Consider the following 15,736-nt stretch of genomic DNA (forward strand, 5'->3'; position numbering starts at 1 on the left):
GATCTCTGTTCCGGAGGGACAAAGGACTGCCTCTGGATAGAGAGGAGATGGACATGGCACATAGGCAAATGACAGTTTATAAAGGTAAAGAGGGAAAGCCCGGGGGTTACAATGAGGAGTTTAATCTTGATTGTACAGATTAATTAGGGCAGCCAAAGGGAGGCGCCTTTAATTGCTGCACTTTTGTAGTCAGCCTCAGGGGGGAGGAAGTGGCCAGATAAGGGACTAAGTCATGGTGGCTGGCTTTAGGAATGTAACGGGATGCTTTCCTTTTAACAAGGAAGATGGGATAGGAGGACAAGGCCTGCCAGAGCCATGCTTGCCGCGCTCAGGTCGGCCAGAGCCCCTCAGAACCGCCCTGGCTCTGCTGAGTATTTTCAGAGTGACAATTGTCCTGGAAGACACAATGATCTTTCCGAAAGTGACACATTGCTCATCTTCATAGTAGGCATATTCAGGGACACTAATTAAAGAGCACAATAACGATCACGCCGTTGCAAGTATATATCCTTTCAGAGATTCTCTGGCCAGATAGAGAGGCCTGTCCATTCGTCCCAAACCACGGAGATTGCAAGAGACATTCCCTGTGGCAGGCGTTTGATTCTGGGAAGTCACCAGGGCAAGTAGGGCGGCAGAGAAAAGCCACTCTCCTTATTTTAAAAAAGTGTATCCAACTCTGCCACATTCTGTCAGAGATTCGAGATGCATCCTCTGAGTGGAGGTTCTAAGGTAGTGGCAGACGTGAGGATTACAACTGTTCGTACGTTCAAAGCTTCCGGCACTCCGGATGGAGTTAAGTTCCGGAAAACAAGAAAAAACAAACAAACAAACAAAACAACAGCAACACGTGAAGAGGAGAGATCGCATTTCTCCGCCGACCTGGTTGCAGTCCAGGGGGCAAGTCAGAGCTCCACAGGCGTGTAGAAAACTCGAGAAAAGGAACACGAAGTCCCTCTCGGGTGAGCATCTACAGTCAGAAGCGAGGCCGGCAGCTCCCTTCCCACGCCGCCCGGCGCCCGCTAAGCGCAGCGGCCGAACCCGGGAGGAGGCGGGGTCCCCGGGCGCAGCGCCCGAGTCTGTGCGCTTCCCGGTCCTCCTCCTCCGCGCCGTCACTGGCTGCATCTTTCTGCCCCGGCACAATAGAGGCTCCGCCCTCCCTCCGCGCCAGCCCCGCGGCGCCCTGGGCCAGCAGCCCTCCCTTGCCTCCTGCGCTGTGGCCACTGTCCGTCTTGCGCCCAGTCCCCGCGTGTCCCGAGCTTCCCGGCGACAGCCTTCCACCTGAGCTCACCCAGCGGCTTGCCCCGGGCGAGCCGTCGCCCTCCTCCGCTCCCTCAGTCACCTCTTCCTTGTGACCTCTCTGCACAGTCTAAGCTGCTGGGGTCTGGGAGGAGATGTCCAGGGTCTCTGGGGAGCACAGTCCTGCTCCACTCAGCCACACCCAGCTTTAGACGGTTCTCCGAGCAACTACTCTTCCGGACTCCAGTGAAGACGCCTTCCAGCTTGTCTTTGCTGAGACCACCTCCCACCTACCCCCACCCCCGACCCAAGGTGGTCTCTGTAGGGACTAAGGTCCCTGTTGTCACATCTCTCATGGCCTATCCTCTGCCATTGGTTCTCTGCTTTGCCCTGGTGGTGGCACGGGCCTGGGGGTCCACTACACCTCCCACAGGGACAAGCGAGCCCCCTGATGTGGAAACAGTGGCGCCCACGGAGGATGACAACCTGGAAAATGAGGCGGACAACCAGGAGAATGTGTTATCTCAGGTAAGATGAGGAATCTCATGCCCACTCCTCTTGCCTTGGGGAACCCCAGGGACCTGAGGCTCCTCCTGGATGAAGTGTTTACGAGCAGCTGTTTTTCTCTGTATTGTTAGTGAAAAGGATGTTTACTTTTAGCTTATCACACTATATTGCTTGTCTGGTGTTGGGCAGGCTTACTTGTAGACCAGGCTGGCGTCCAGCTCGCTGTGTAGCTGAGGCTAGCCTTGAACTTCTGGTCCCTCTTTCCTCCACTTCTCAAGTGAGGAGATTCTACTGGACTGACTTAAGTTTTGTTGTGTTGTGTTAAGGTATTGTTTTAAAAGTGAGAGCAATGGGGTCACAACTGTGGAGTGTTTCAGGTTCACCAAGTCAGGAGAAAGGAGAGGAAAAGAAGACTTCATACACTTGTTGTGAAGAAAGGTGTGTGTGTGTGTGTGTGTGTGTGTGTGTGTGTGTTGATATAATGGTTGTGAAAAGTCCGTCTTGCCTATGAGACTGCCTGTCAGAATTGGAATGTGTAAACAAGAGGGCATGTTGGGAAAGAGGCAGATGGCATAAGCCATGGGAGATATTTTATGGCCTCAGACGACGCTCGGACAGAAGCATGGGGTGAAGACAGAATGTGGGATGTGCTACATGTGTGATGCCTATGAGGGGGACCCCAGAACAGAGGGGTTTATGTTGAGACCTGGTGCACCGGGAGTAGTGTTAGTGCAGATCCCCACACTTGTGGCTGATTCTCAGTTGGGGGCCAAGTGACCCAGGATGGTGATGAGTGCTGTAGCGTGTCTGTTTATGAACTAACTCAGTCCTCGGAACACCCTGAAGCCCTCACAGAGATGAGGAACAGAAGCTAAAAGTGAAAGAGGGAGAGGCATGCTTCCTAGACTCCTCTCCAGCCTGCTTCTAGGGACTGTAAGGGATGCTTCTCACATTTGTGTGGTATTCTCGCTTTCCAAAGCTGGCATGCTGATGTGCAGTGGGCGTCTCCTTGCTCCTCGGGATGAGTAATGTCGGAGAAAAGATGCTGAGCGTGTTGCCTGGACCTCCTCTAGGCCCTCAGTCTGGGTCTTTTCTCTCCATAGAGAGAGCTGTCAGCCCTACTTTGGGATTGATCAAAAAAAAACCCGCTTGTTTCTTCTTTTAATAATTATGCTAACATATGCCCTAGACCCACCCATAACCTCACACTGACCCTTAAATCGAAAAGACTTAAAATCCCTCCCACCGGGACTCTGGGAAAACCATAAACAAAAGCCTGCCTGAAACCGGAGCCCCCTGAAGGGAAGGAACCCATCCCGGGTTCTCTGAGGAGGACTGCCTAGGAATCTAGGCAGTTTCAGAACGATTTACTATCAACGTGGGGAGACTGGCTGCTTACATCACCCTGGGCTACCTACACCTCCCGCTTCCACTGGCGGAGTCTATATTTCACAACAATCCTAAAGCAAACATTAGCTTTAGAAGGAACCCAACCGTCTCAAGGAAAACATTACTTGCCTTCCTCCCGCAGACAGCAAGGAACATTTGCAGGCTCCAAGCCTACCCACCCGCTGCCATCATTAGTCAAACGAAGGAACCCCTCTGCCTGGTTAGGATGGGAGCCTTGGCTTTGGGGATGTAAGACCTGCTAGAGATGAGCTGATGGAGCTTACGGGAGACTTTTCTCCCAGGGTAGGAACAACAGAAAGCCCGCATGAGGAGCCTGGGAGGAGCATGTACCCAGAAGGAAATGTTTAACATTGTAGAAGCAGCAGCAAGCACAGCTAGTTTTGTTCTGGTTTTGGCCTGGGGTTTTGGTTCAGAAGCCAAAGGGACTCTTAGACTATGTTTAACGTTACAGACTCCTGGACCTGATTCTTTCTGCCTCTCCCAGCTCTTTCTGTCAATCTAATCCATCCTTGAAGGCTCACATCAACTCCCACCTCCTCCAAGAGGTCTTCCCTAGATCCCAGGTGGAGCCTTAGCTCCCAGCACCAGGGTTACCCCAGCTCTTCAGGGACACATAGCATTGTCTAGTCTGGGTGGCTTGTTTACAGTGGTCTCCTTGGGAACAGGCTCTCTGTCTGGCCATCACTACCACTCAGTCTACTTTGCACTGGTATGAGGAGGTACTCTGAAAGCCATGAATGGATGGATGGATGGATGGATGGATGGATGGAGAAGCCCATAGTCCTCACAGTCAAAGATCAGTTTTCTGATCCCTCTTTCAACTTTGTCTCTATTTCTAGTATAAACCTGGATTGGAGCTGAGGGGCAAGGCTAATTGAAAGAACGAGGCTTTATTTTTGTTGTTTGTTTGTTTTGTTTTTTTTTCTTTTAATGCTAAAAGGATAAGGCCCTGCTGTGAAACACACATCTTCTCAAGGCCTTCATGCTAGCAGAACCCTGAGTGCGTTCGAGAAAAATGTCTGTGTCAGCGGATTATGACCTATGACTTGTTCTCTCCACGGCTCAGGGCTGAAGTCTCTGGCTAGGGTAGCACATTTGACAAAATGACACGGCTGAGTCCTTGAGGAGCACGCTTGTGCACACCTCCAGCTCAGTCTCTCTCTGGTATCTAGCTGCTGGGAGACTATGACAAGGTCAAGGCTGTCTCCGAAGGCTCTGACTGTCGGTGCAAGTGTGTGGTGAGACCACTGGGCCGAGATGCCTGCCAGAGGATCAACCAGGGGGCTTCAAGGAAGGAAGACTTCTACACTGTGGAAACCATCACCTCGGGCTCGTCCTGTAAATGCGCTTGTGTCGCTCCTCCGTCTGCCGTCAATCCCTGTGAGGGAGATTTCAGGCTCCAGAAGCTTCGGGAGGCTGACAGCCGGGATTTGAAGGTAGGATCTGGTTAAGAGGCGGTCTGTGGAGTGAGAGAGTACCTTGGGGGTGGGGGAGAACCTAGGAAACTACCAACTCACAGCTGGGTGTGGAAAGCCTTTGAAGAGGGTCAGGCCTGGTCCCTGGAGTCTTCGGTGTGGATCTGAGGCTGATCTAACAAACTTTCAACTCTGAAGTCAGTGAGACATGGGTTGTGGGGGTGGGGAGAACAAAGTATGCCCCTCTGCCAGAGGAACCAGAGAGGCCAGGCCTAGGAGGAGCTGCCAGGACCATCTGGCTAAAAGAACTCAGTGTTCTCCAGGAAAATCACTGTCACAAATTTCTGTCAGTCTACCATGTACATAGAAGCCCTAAGTCTCAAAGAGCAATGGACAAACTTTGGTCCTGGCACATCACTGGAGTGACCTGCTCCGGTCAGGTTCTTACACTGCTCCTGGGCTTGTGTTCTGCAGTGTGGGGAAATGGAGGCCAATGCGGACAGCCCCGTGGTCAGCTGGGGGCTTCAGCCACTCCTGTTCTTCCTCTTTCACTTGTAAGTGTCGGGGTGGCCAGACTGACTCGTATTCCAGTCAAAGCTGCATGACCCTCCTTAGCTTCTCTGAGCTCAGCCTCCTTGAATACAATGAGGAGGGCGCTGGAGGGTCTGAGAACATTGATGGATGGCACCTACTGAGTAGATCAGGGGAGACAGATATGGCTTCTGCTGGTACCCTCAATGACAGCCACTTCTCTCTTTAAGCAGAGAGTGTTCAGCAGGACAAGGGATGTCCCAGGGTTTGGCCATGTGACTCAGAAGTAGTAGCCTTGTAGAGCCACTTTCTGAACCCAGAGCTCTAGGGTTGGAATCTGGGAAATTCCAAGGACCACCCCAGGCAACATTTCTATTTAGGAATCAGAAAAAATTCATATTAACCAGCTGTGGGATCCCTGGGATGAAAGGAGGATTCTAAGTGTTGAGTGTTTCGGTGTGGAGTTCTTCACTTGGAAGCAAAGCAAGGAGGTGAATGGCAAGCCGAAATGACAAAGCCATAGGTCCAGCATCTCCCAGGCACAGGCCTTTGGTAGGAAGGCTCTTTTCTGTGTCTCGTCTGCACTTTAGTCTGAGCTCTGCTGGCCCCGGATGCTGCCAGAGCAGGATTCTCAGGGGGAGGTAGTATTTAGAAGAGACATGAAGGCTGCATGCCCTGGGGCAGGTTACCACCTCAACACTAGCTGGCTAGATTCCAGGATCAGCCTATTTTTTTGTACTGAGGAGACTGTGGGTGCCTTTCAGGGCCTTTAGTCCAGGATAAAGTTAAGGGTTTCAGAAGCATGCCCTCACGGTGGTGACATTTGAAGCCGCTACTCGAGTAGTATGGGTCTGTTAGCAAAGCGTCTGATACAGATCTTGAGAGAACAGAGGTGACAAGGTCCTGAGGGAGCTTAGAGTCTGGTGGGAAAGGTTGACCTGTTTTGTACCGGGCACTAATAGCCCGTGAAAGTAGCTAGACCTCAGGTTCACTTGTTCACGGACGGTCATCTAATTGTCTTATTTTGAAGGCAGGATACATATCACAGCTGGGGCCTGTCTAAGTCCTTCCCTATACAGATGTGCTTCCGGGGGCACCTCTCAGTTCCTGTAGAGCCTCTGACACAGACATCTAGAAGGAAACTTCCTCCCTGGGGGCTCTGTTGGGCCTAACCCTGAGCTCACTGACCCTCTGTTCTTGCTTCTTAGCTGTCTACAATTATAGACATGTTGGAAGGCGCATTCTATGGCCTGGATCTCCTAAAGCTGCATTCAGTCACCACTAAGCTCGTGGGCCGAGTGGACAAACTGGAGGAGGTAAGGAAGATTCCAGTCTTGCTCTCTTTCTTTGGCAACGGAGCCCTGAGAGGACATAATGCTTTACCATTCCTTACTCAGCCCTCCTGGAAGAAGTCCGGGGACTGGTGCTATTGACTGGCATCGGGCCCTTGTGCCCAAACAGCTGCTGCTTCAAGCACAAACCTATAACATCAGTTTTGGGGTGTTGCTCAAAGTCAGCAGTTCTCAGTCTTCCTAATACTGTGACCCTTTTAACACAGTTCCTCAGGTTGTGGTGACCCCCAACCACAAAAGTATTTTCATTGCTACCTCACAACTGTAATTTCGCTACTGTTATGAATCATAATATAAATATCTGATATCTAGGATATCTGATACGTGACCTCTGTGAAAGGGTTGTTGGGCACCCTACCCCACCCCCAAAGGGGTTGTGACCACAGGTTGAGAACCACTGCTTTAAGTGATGGATTTAATAATGCAGTGACCATGAACAGATCAATACTCCTCATGGAATAGATTGGCTTTGAGGGTTCTATCACGGAGACTCTAAGGTTCCCTGCCGAATGATTGACAGAATGTGAGAAAGGAGGTATCTCTAATTTATGCAGAAAGAACAGCAGACTCAGGGTCAGCAGGGTGGGTTAGTCTGTCTGCCACTATCAAGTAGCTATCTATACCCCACCCCTCTCATGATATCCTGCCCACTTTGCATGATTGTCCAGGGGACCAAAGGCACACTGGCCATGGCGGAATGCCTTCAAAACTCATTAAATTAAACGTAGCATCTGGATTATGACCAAAGAGAGATGAAGATAAACATTCCCACAATGTTTAGCTGGGAATGCTGGGCCGGAGAAGATGAACCACAGCATTCATCATTAGCTAGCTCACGTTACCTTCACTCCGAAAAGATATTCCCAGAGGGGCCCTGCGAGACTGTGAGATGACTTAGTTGGTAAAGGTGCTCGAAACCTGCCTCTTTATCTGCGTTTAATCCCTGGGACCCACACAGTGAAACAAACTTCCTCAAGGGAGCCTCTGATAGCCACACTGGAAGCACACACACACTCGGGGGCGGGGGTGTGGGGAGAGACATTTTTAATTTCCCCAAAGCCAGTCATGGTAGCCCATGCCTCTAATCCCATCACTTGGGAAGCAGAGGCAGGAGGATCATACGTTCAAAGCCGGCTTGAACTCCATAGCAAGACTTGTCTCAAAGAACGTTCCCAAAAAGTTAACCCCGGTTCTCTTTCTACCAGCTGTAGGTGGGTTTGAACTCCTCCATGCCAAGTGTGCTATGGAGAGCCCAGGGCCTGCAACTTGGGTCTACAGACAAGGGGAGGTAATCATCACCTCCTCTCCTCTGCCCTCTCTCACCAGAGGGACTGACTGCCCGTGATAGCTAGAATGGAAACAGATTGCCCATTACCATCATGCTCCAAACAAAATCCATGCCGGAGCAGCACCCTCCCCGTGGTAACTTCTTCCTTATTCTTTCAGATGGGTTGGTTCTGAAGAGATCCAACCAGAGTCTAGAGCTTAGAAGCACCCCGTTCCCAGAGTCCCCTAAAACTACCCAAATGTAGGCTGTCCCTTTAAGAAAAACCGATTGATTGGCCACCTCTTCTACTTTTATTTGACCTTGACAGCCACATAGTTTCCATTCCTTCCAGCAAGCCCAGCTTGGGAAAGATAGCTTTGGGAGAGGATACTAGAGGCCAAGGTCAGACACCCAGCCTCAGAGGCGGCCAGGGGTCAGCGGAATGGACTCTGCAGATTGGCCAAGCCCATTCCCCGGCTCCTGCCGCAGCAGACCCTCCTCTGGCCAAGGTTAGAAGTTAGAGGAGTCTGGTGCAGCGCAGTTCCCCAGTAGGGTGGCACTGAGTCACACTGGGGTTTTGTCTCAATTGTCATAGTGACAAGAACATCTCTTTTCAAACCTTGCATGTTTAGTAGCCAATGTTGGACTTTTATAATAATAATCCCTGTATTTACACAGCGTCTTGCAGTTTTTTTAAAAAAAACATTCCATATACATTTAGTGATTTGTTTCTGTGAGCTGGGCAGGATGTGAGACCTCAGGAAATTCCATGGCTTGCCTGAAATCAAGAAAAAAAAAAAAAAAAAAAAAGAAGCCCAGGGCTGGGTTCTGGTTCAGGCCCTCCTGGTTCTGGTCCAGGGCTCTTTCTAATCAATCTCAGAAGTTCCTTCGAATCCTTGTTGTCTGCCCTGTAGGCATCAGTTTTTCCTAACCAGAGTTTAAAAACAATAGTTCTTCCAAGGGAGTTTCTAGACGGGACAGTGGCTGTACCCAGTGTGCATGGAGGTCCAGGTCCGTGCAACTTTCCCTAAACCAGACAATCTCAGGCGACAGGTCACTGTGCTGACAGGAGTCTTTTGACCCATGACGTGAAGCCCTGTATCTTAGATTGAAGTGGAATCAGGCTTGTGTAGCCTGTCTGTCTGGGGTATGCAGTAATTGAAAAGGCAGAATGTTAGGTAAATGGAAAAACCACTCTCTCTCTCTCCAGCCCGGCCGGCTCTGTGGGAGGAATGGAAGTAAGATTCTGATCATACTCCTTGCAGATTCTTGAGTCCCAAGGGGATCTCTCTTTAGAGGTCAGACAGAACCAAAAGGAGGTCACATTGGAGGGACGGTCCTCTCAGAGTGAGGTGGCTGCTTGGCTGTGCAAGTGGGCACACATTGGGCACACGTGTGCACACGTCCCGGGCATAGAGGAGAATGTAGGCATGGAAACCTCATTTGCAAATGAAAGAGGAAGGAAGAAGAGGGAAATGAACCGCGGTTCAGAGCCTCCACGCTCTGAGTGAAGTCCTCCCTGGCAGCTGTGCCTGAGGGCGGAGCGTAGCCTTTTATTTTTAAGTGATGGAAAAGATACAGGCTTAGGAAGATGCACAATGAACATACAGCTTGACAGCTTACTATAATGAGAACTTCTGAGGAACCACCATCCAGCTGAAGACACGGTGGTGTCAGCAAACACCCACAACCCCATGTGCCCTCCCAGGCTCACCACCAGGGAAGCTTGCTCATCTTCCTTGTTTTCTTTCTCCTTTACAAAAAAATTTTTTAAAGATTTATTTATTCCATTATTATTATTATTATTATTATTATTATTATTATTATTATTATTATTATTATTTTGTTTTTCGAGACAGGGTAGCCCTGTCTCTGTGTAGCCCTGGCTGTCCTGGAACTCACTCTGTAGACCAGGCTGGCTTCGAACTCAGAAATCCGCCTGCCTCTGCCTCCTGTGAGTGCTGGGATTAAAGGTGTGCGCCACCACTGCCCGGCTATTATGCCATTTTATGTATTTGAGTGTTTGCCTGCATGAATATACATGGACCACATGCCTGCCTGATTTTACCCAGAGAAGTCAAAGAGGGTATCAGATCCCCTTGAACTAGAGTTACAGATGGCTGTGAGCCACAGTGTGGGTGCTGGGAACTGAAACCCTGTCGTTTGCAAGAGCAGCCAGCTCTTTCTTAGCCATGGATCCGTCTCTCTAGCCCCCTCCTTGTTTTTCTGTACATGCTTCTTCTCCAAGGATGAGTCCTCAAGTATGATAGTTTCATCTAAGTTTGAACTTCGATTATAGAGACTTCTACAGAACACGTGCCTTCACGCATGTGTGTATGTTGAGCTGCTATCACTCAACTTCACATTTTAAACATTTAACTGTTGCTTTTGTGTGTCTTATGATTTACCCATTTTTTAAAAATTCCTGTGTACTGTTTTACTATATGGATAGAATGCAGTTTTTTTTTATTCATCTGGTAATGATAAATGTGATTTATGTCCAGATTCATATTCAGAGGAGCCCAGGAACACCACTGTGTATGAATAGCTATGTGCATATAACCTGGCACATGCTTGCTTGCAGTTTCTATGGCATAGGACAAGTAATGGTGTAGATGGCTCATTAGTTATCTTAGACCAGCGGTCCTCAGCCTTCCTAATGCTGCAACCCTTTAATACAGTTCCTCATGTGGTGGTGTTTCCCCCACCATAAAATATTTCATTGCTACTTCATAACTGTAATTTTACTACTGTTTTGAATTGTAATGCAAATATCTGAGATGCAGGAGATCTGATGTACAACCCAAAGGGTTGTAACCCACAGGCTGAGAACTGCTGTCTCGGACTTTAAAGGAGTGTTGTCAAACTGTCTTCTCAAGTGAGTGCAGGTTTATACTGCCTCAAACCAATATGAACTAGCACTTGAACAATATCAGGCTTTCTAATTTGGGGAAGGAAGATATATTGTAGTGAAAGCATCTTACTGAGTTCCAAATTCTGAGCCCCAGACACCTTTCCTATTCACTTTGGAGAGGTCTGAAACATATGCCCTGCTAAAACCAGTCCAGCAAGAAGAAACAGCCAAACATCTTCAACAGGGCAGACTCATGCTGCCCCGCTTCTGCCAATGGCTGGGGAGGGGAAGAGAATTCAGAGACGATGATGATGGGGGAGTTCGATTTGAAAGGTAGCTAGGCACAGGACATACATGCCTGCCAGGAGAGAGATGCAAATTGGAAGTTCAGGAGGGAAACCTATAGCTTCCAAAGAGAACAGCAAACCCTGTCCCTTTCATACAGACCTGGGTGGCACTGATTGAACATGCGTAAAGATTCTCATCCTGAGCTGCAGGTGCGCCAAGGACACAGAGACCTACAGGCTGTCTGAACCTAAAAATGGATGCTCAAGGCTCAGGATTCGAGGCATGGGCTGTGACATCTAGGGCAGCATGCTGCTTCCAGGATCAGACGTAGTCACAGGCAAAGAACTTAATGGAGGGGAGATGGTTGAGAGAACCAGCTCTCTTGTGGAGGTTCTAGGGGATAAGATCTCCATAAAATATGCAAATCTTTGTGGAGCCCTCCCCTGCCCCCCCAACACACACCTAAAGGCAGGACACCTATAAATGCTTTTGTATAAGTATTTAGATAGGCCTGTCTGTCATTGTGTATTTACCTCTCTATATGTGTAACTGCATATCCCACACTTGTAAAACACATGATGCAAGCCGCGCTCACTTGTAATCCCAGCCTCTAGGTGCTGGTGGCAGGAGGATCAAGTATTCAGGGTCATTCCTTGCTATATATAGGGAGTTCAGGGCCAGCCTAGTTGACCTAAGACGCCATCTCGAACAACAGCAAAGAAACAAAACCAAATGCATGCATGTCTATGTGTTTTTCGAAGCACAGTTTCTGTAGCTGAGCTCTGCCCCTCCTGGTGTGTGGCTTTCCCTTTGACCCTGTGCACAGGTGAGCATTGGGTGGGGCTTGGGGGGGTAGGGCACTGTATGTCAGCTGGAGCATTTTATCCAGATGCGTTTGCCTCCAAGGAAGATTAAAAGTCTCTGACGGGTTTTCCAGACCCAGAATTAGCACTCTCCCTAGGACACATGGGCTCAGGCATTGATGAGGTTCTCCCCGAAATCTAAAGATCTGTTGGCTTCTGTGTTGCTGTTCTGGCTCAGCAGGCAACATCAGAGGAACATTCCTTACTCAGGGGGATATATATTTGCAGCAACTAATAGGGAAATGTAATTTTCACCTGCACAACACTGGCAGTGAGTTAGGGAAACCGTTGCTTTCCAAATGGCCTTCTCACCTTGCCTCCCGCTCATCCAAACACCACAAGTGCTCAGTCTCCCGATGGAAACTGCCTCTTCCGAGGGGGTTCTCTGAAGTCTTTTCTCCCTTGCGGCTCCCTTAAGTGTGGCTTTGGAGAGGAAGGTCCGTCCCGTCTGCAGCAGAGTACACTCTGAAAGGGCAGAGGGTCAGCGATGTTTCCAATATACATTTCGGCTTCCCTTAATTCAATTTACATCTTAATATGAGTGCAAGCCAGCGTATTGCCTCTCCTGGGGTTCTATATGCTTCAGGTCTAATTTGCTACTGTGGAATGCAAACTTGGTGAAAGGGATCAGAGTCAGACTCCCATCTGTTGGCTTAGGAACAGCCCATAGCTGCCAGGACATAAGGGAGCAGATGGCTTGGATTTGGGGGTGTCTGATGCTTCTGACTAACATAGAAACTCATCCCTGGGGGATCTGGGACTTACTGGTCGGACTCCCTTTCCGAGTTTGGGATCTCCTGAGGGCAGCTGGGCAGTCATGATCTTTGTTCCCCAGTCCTGGCTCAGCAGCACCTGATACACACAAGATGCTCAGCAGCTGTTTAGTCGGGGAAGGATTTAGAGCAGCAGCTGATGGCTCCCTTACCCGATGTCTGCCTGCTCCACCAGCTGCGGTCAGAGAGATTGGGCCACAGGCTCTCTGTCCTGCAGTCAGGAGCACCCGCTGTTCCCAGCTGCTCTTCGCACTCACTCCAGCTCCCTTAGTAAGAGCCAGGAGACAGCTGTCAGCTGGGGTGGCTGTCCATGGCCATCTGCTCTGAGTTGTATCCCCGAGGGCTAGGAGGAGGAGGAGACCCCTTCACCCCAACACATGTGTACGATACTGCTGTGGGCCACTCAGGCTTGCTATCATCAGTACCTGAGCCTGGTGTGCACCTAGCCATATCTTCCAGGTAGCCTGCTACATGACTTGGGAGCCAAGTTTGGCCTACATGTAGCCTGGCCCAGCTGCCTCCTCCAAGCATTGTATGTATCCCAGGGTTCTTTCTTTCCTCCCTGCCTCAGCCATAGCAACCATAGCTCTTCTTTCCTTTCACATCTGCGCATCTGCTTCTATAGAAGGACTGTAAGGGCCCTTCAGCATCACCTATACATCTCCAGGCCTGATCTCCCAAGCACTAAGCCACACATAAGCCTTTGTCTGTTCTCTGTAGCAAGCCTGGGTGCGGTGGATGCCTTCATTCTTTCTCCAAATGGCCTGGAGAGGTATCATCGGTGGCTTAGTTCTATAACCCGCTGGGAACCCCAGAGCCTTTCTCCCTGCATCCTCTTCTTGGTTCTGGTTAGAAAAGCAAGGCCACAGAGAGCTGCCAGAGCTCAGCCGCCTTTCTCCCTGATTCTAAAACAGTTTTGTCCTAAGCAAGGCATCGCTGGTACCTTCTGTCTACCTACCATGCCCACCCTCATCCAATAGCTCTGAAAGTTCAGGGTAGCATTTGCACCCCCAAGGACCCTCTTTCCTCATGCCCCACCAGTGTGCAGATTTAGGTGCACTGGCTTCTACACCTCACCAAAGTGTTTGCTGGCCAACTGCTGAGCTGTGTGCTCATGACCGCCCATGCCGAGCCCAATTCCACCTATGTGTTGTTTCTACATTGCCAGGGGACTCTGTCCAACTCGCGCGCTCCTTCCCTCTGCTCTTTGTGCCTCTAGCCACAGCGAGCACTGCTACCTTTACCCATTTGATCACATGGGCTTGCTCTTAGCCGATAGTCTGCCATGCCTAACTGCATGTCTCCCTAGCACATGGCACTTCTTCAGTGAACACTCCCCAGTCCCCTAGCTCTGCCTAGTCTAGGAACTCATAGTCAAGCGTCCAGATCTTTAATTGTGATCAGCCTTCTATTTCAGCCCTCTGGGATGTCTGCTCTTTCAATTCCCTCCCCACCCTCCTCTTTTTTTTTTTTTTTTTTTTTTTAGGAGGATTGAAGAGATTTTTTTTTAAATATTTATTTTATGCATATGAGTACACACTGTAGCTATACAGATAGTTGTGAGCCTTCATCTGGTTGTTGGAAATTGACTTTTTTAGGACCTCTGCTTGCTCTGGTCAACCCTGCTCCCTCCAGCCCAAAGATTTATTTATTATTATACATTAAGTACACTGTAGCTGTCTTCAGACGCACCAGAAGAGGGTGTCAGATCTCATTAAGGGTGGTTGTGAGCCACCATGTGGTTGCTGGGATTTGAACTCAGGATCTTTGGAAGAACAGTAGGTGCTCTTACCCGCTGAGCCATCTTGCCAGCCCCCCACCCTCCTCTTAATGGTGCCAGGATCCTTGGCAGGGACCATGGAGTGTGCTGGCTTAATCCAGGTAGGCACCCTTCTCTCTGTCTTCCATGCACTCTACACAAAGCGAGTTGTGTACATTGTAAATGTCATGGTCACAACTGTCCCAGAGAAGAGCTCAAGGCATGAGATCATGCAGAGTTCACTTCTTTGCCAGGGTAGGATCCTAAGCACTCCGAGTGGGTAAATGCCCACACCTCCAAGAAGTGCCCCCACAAAAGGCCTTTGGCGTGAGCAAGGCAGAGCCTTAGGGAGGGGCCAGCAGCCATGCATAGGAGGTGTCTGAGTGGAGCTAGCCACAAAGGGGCAGCTGCTGCTCCTACCCTGGGGACATCAGCTGGCTCAGCCCAACAGGCTGATGGGGGGGGGGCGATGCCACCTCCAGCCTAATGTTTATTCAGGCGGCCAACAGGCTTTGCTGTTCCCACGAGGGAAATTAACTATACGGCTCCTCTGGGTTTTCAGAGCTGGCCTGCCTCAAACTCTCCTCTGTGGAAATCCCAAATAACAGCCTCGCTGACATCAGAAAGGGGATTGGAGACTATAAATCAACGGGCAGCTGACCCTGGGACCCTGGTAGGCAGGAGGGAGGAGTTGCACCTGTGACCGCCCAGAGCGCACCGCACCGCGCTGGAAGCCCGTGCTCAGGGGTATTCAGAAATCAGAGGGGCCGCCTGTCACATAATAAAGATGCTCAAGCCCACATGCCCCACCACCATCCTGAGCACTCCACGTAATGGCACTTCAGGTGGAGTTCTAGGGCTGAGGGCACAACTCCGCACCCTGGGAGCGTTGTCCCTGCCCTTGGTGGGGGGTCAGTACTGGCATCTGTCCTGTTACATTGTGTCTGCCCAATTCTTTTCTCCCGTCATGTTTGTTCATTGTTTGAGCTGTTGCTTCCTCTCCCCTCACTGAAGGTGATCTTCGCTAGGGTGAGTTCCCCATTGGTCTTGCTCACTAAGCCACCTCCCGGCCCTGGCCCTCAGCATCCGCCACTAACTAACAAAGACACTCCACAGCTGGCCTCTGCACTGTCAGGCTTTGTTCTCTGTCTTAAGATAAGAAGCTGAGGCAGCGGCAGCTGCTCTGGGCTGGTTTTTTATGGATTCCAGAGACCAGGAACCTTTCCGCTCTCACCCAGGATGACCTTGGCTGACGCACACAGCTTCATTCCCACTTCCGTTCGCTCCTTCTAGAGCTACCTCAAACTTCTTTTTTGTTTGTTTGGTTGGTTTTTTTGTTTTTTATTTTTTATTTTTATTTTTTCCGAGACAGGGTTTCTCTGTGTAGCCCTGGCTGTCCTGGAACTCACTCTGTAGACCAGGCTGGCCTCGAACTCAGGACTCAGAAATTCGCCTGCCTCTGCCTCCCAAGTGCTGGGATT

At 50.0% G+C, this 15,736-nt stretch overlaps 1 protein-coding gene across 2 annotated transcripts in view; it reads left to right on the plus strand.

The window, feature by feature from the left end:
• The first annotated feature begins 1,157 nt into the window (after positions 1 to 1,157).
• Olfml2b (olfactomedin like 2B) overlaps positions 1,158 to 15,736 on the plus strand; it is a 38,796-nt gene continuing 24,217 nt past the window's right edge. For both annotated transcript variants that reach the window (XM_031388900.1, XM_031388889.1), the window contains exons 1-3: positions 1,158 to 1,764; positions 4,326 to 4,589; positions 6,308 to 6,415. In XM_031388900.1, the coding sequence (XP_031244760.1) occupies positions 1,591 to 1,764; positions 4,326 to 4,589; positions 6,308 to 6,415 (546 nt within the window). In that variant the 5' untranslated portion in view covers positions 1,158 to 1,590. The remainder of the gene's footprint in view (positions 1,765 to 4,325; positions 4,590 to 6,307; positions 6,416 to 15,736) is intronic.

Source organism: Mastomys coucha, unplaced genomic scaffold, assembly GCF_008632895.1.
Source record: "Mastomys coucha isolate ucsf_1 unplaced genomic scaffold, UCSF_Mcou_1 pScaffold1, whole genome shotgun sequence".
Taxonomy (NCBI): Eukaryota; Metazoa; Chordata; class Mammalia; order Rodentia; family Muridae; genus Mastomys; species Mastomys coucha.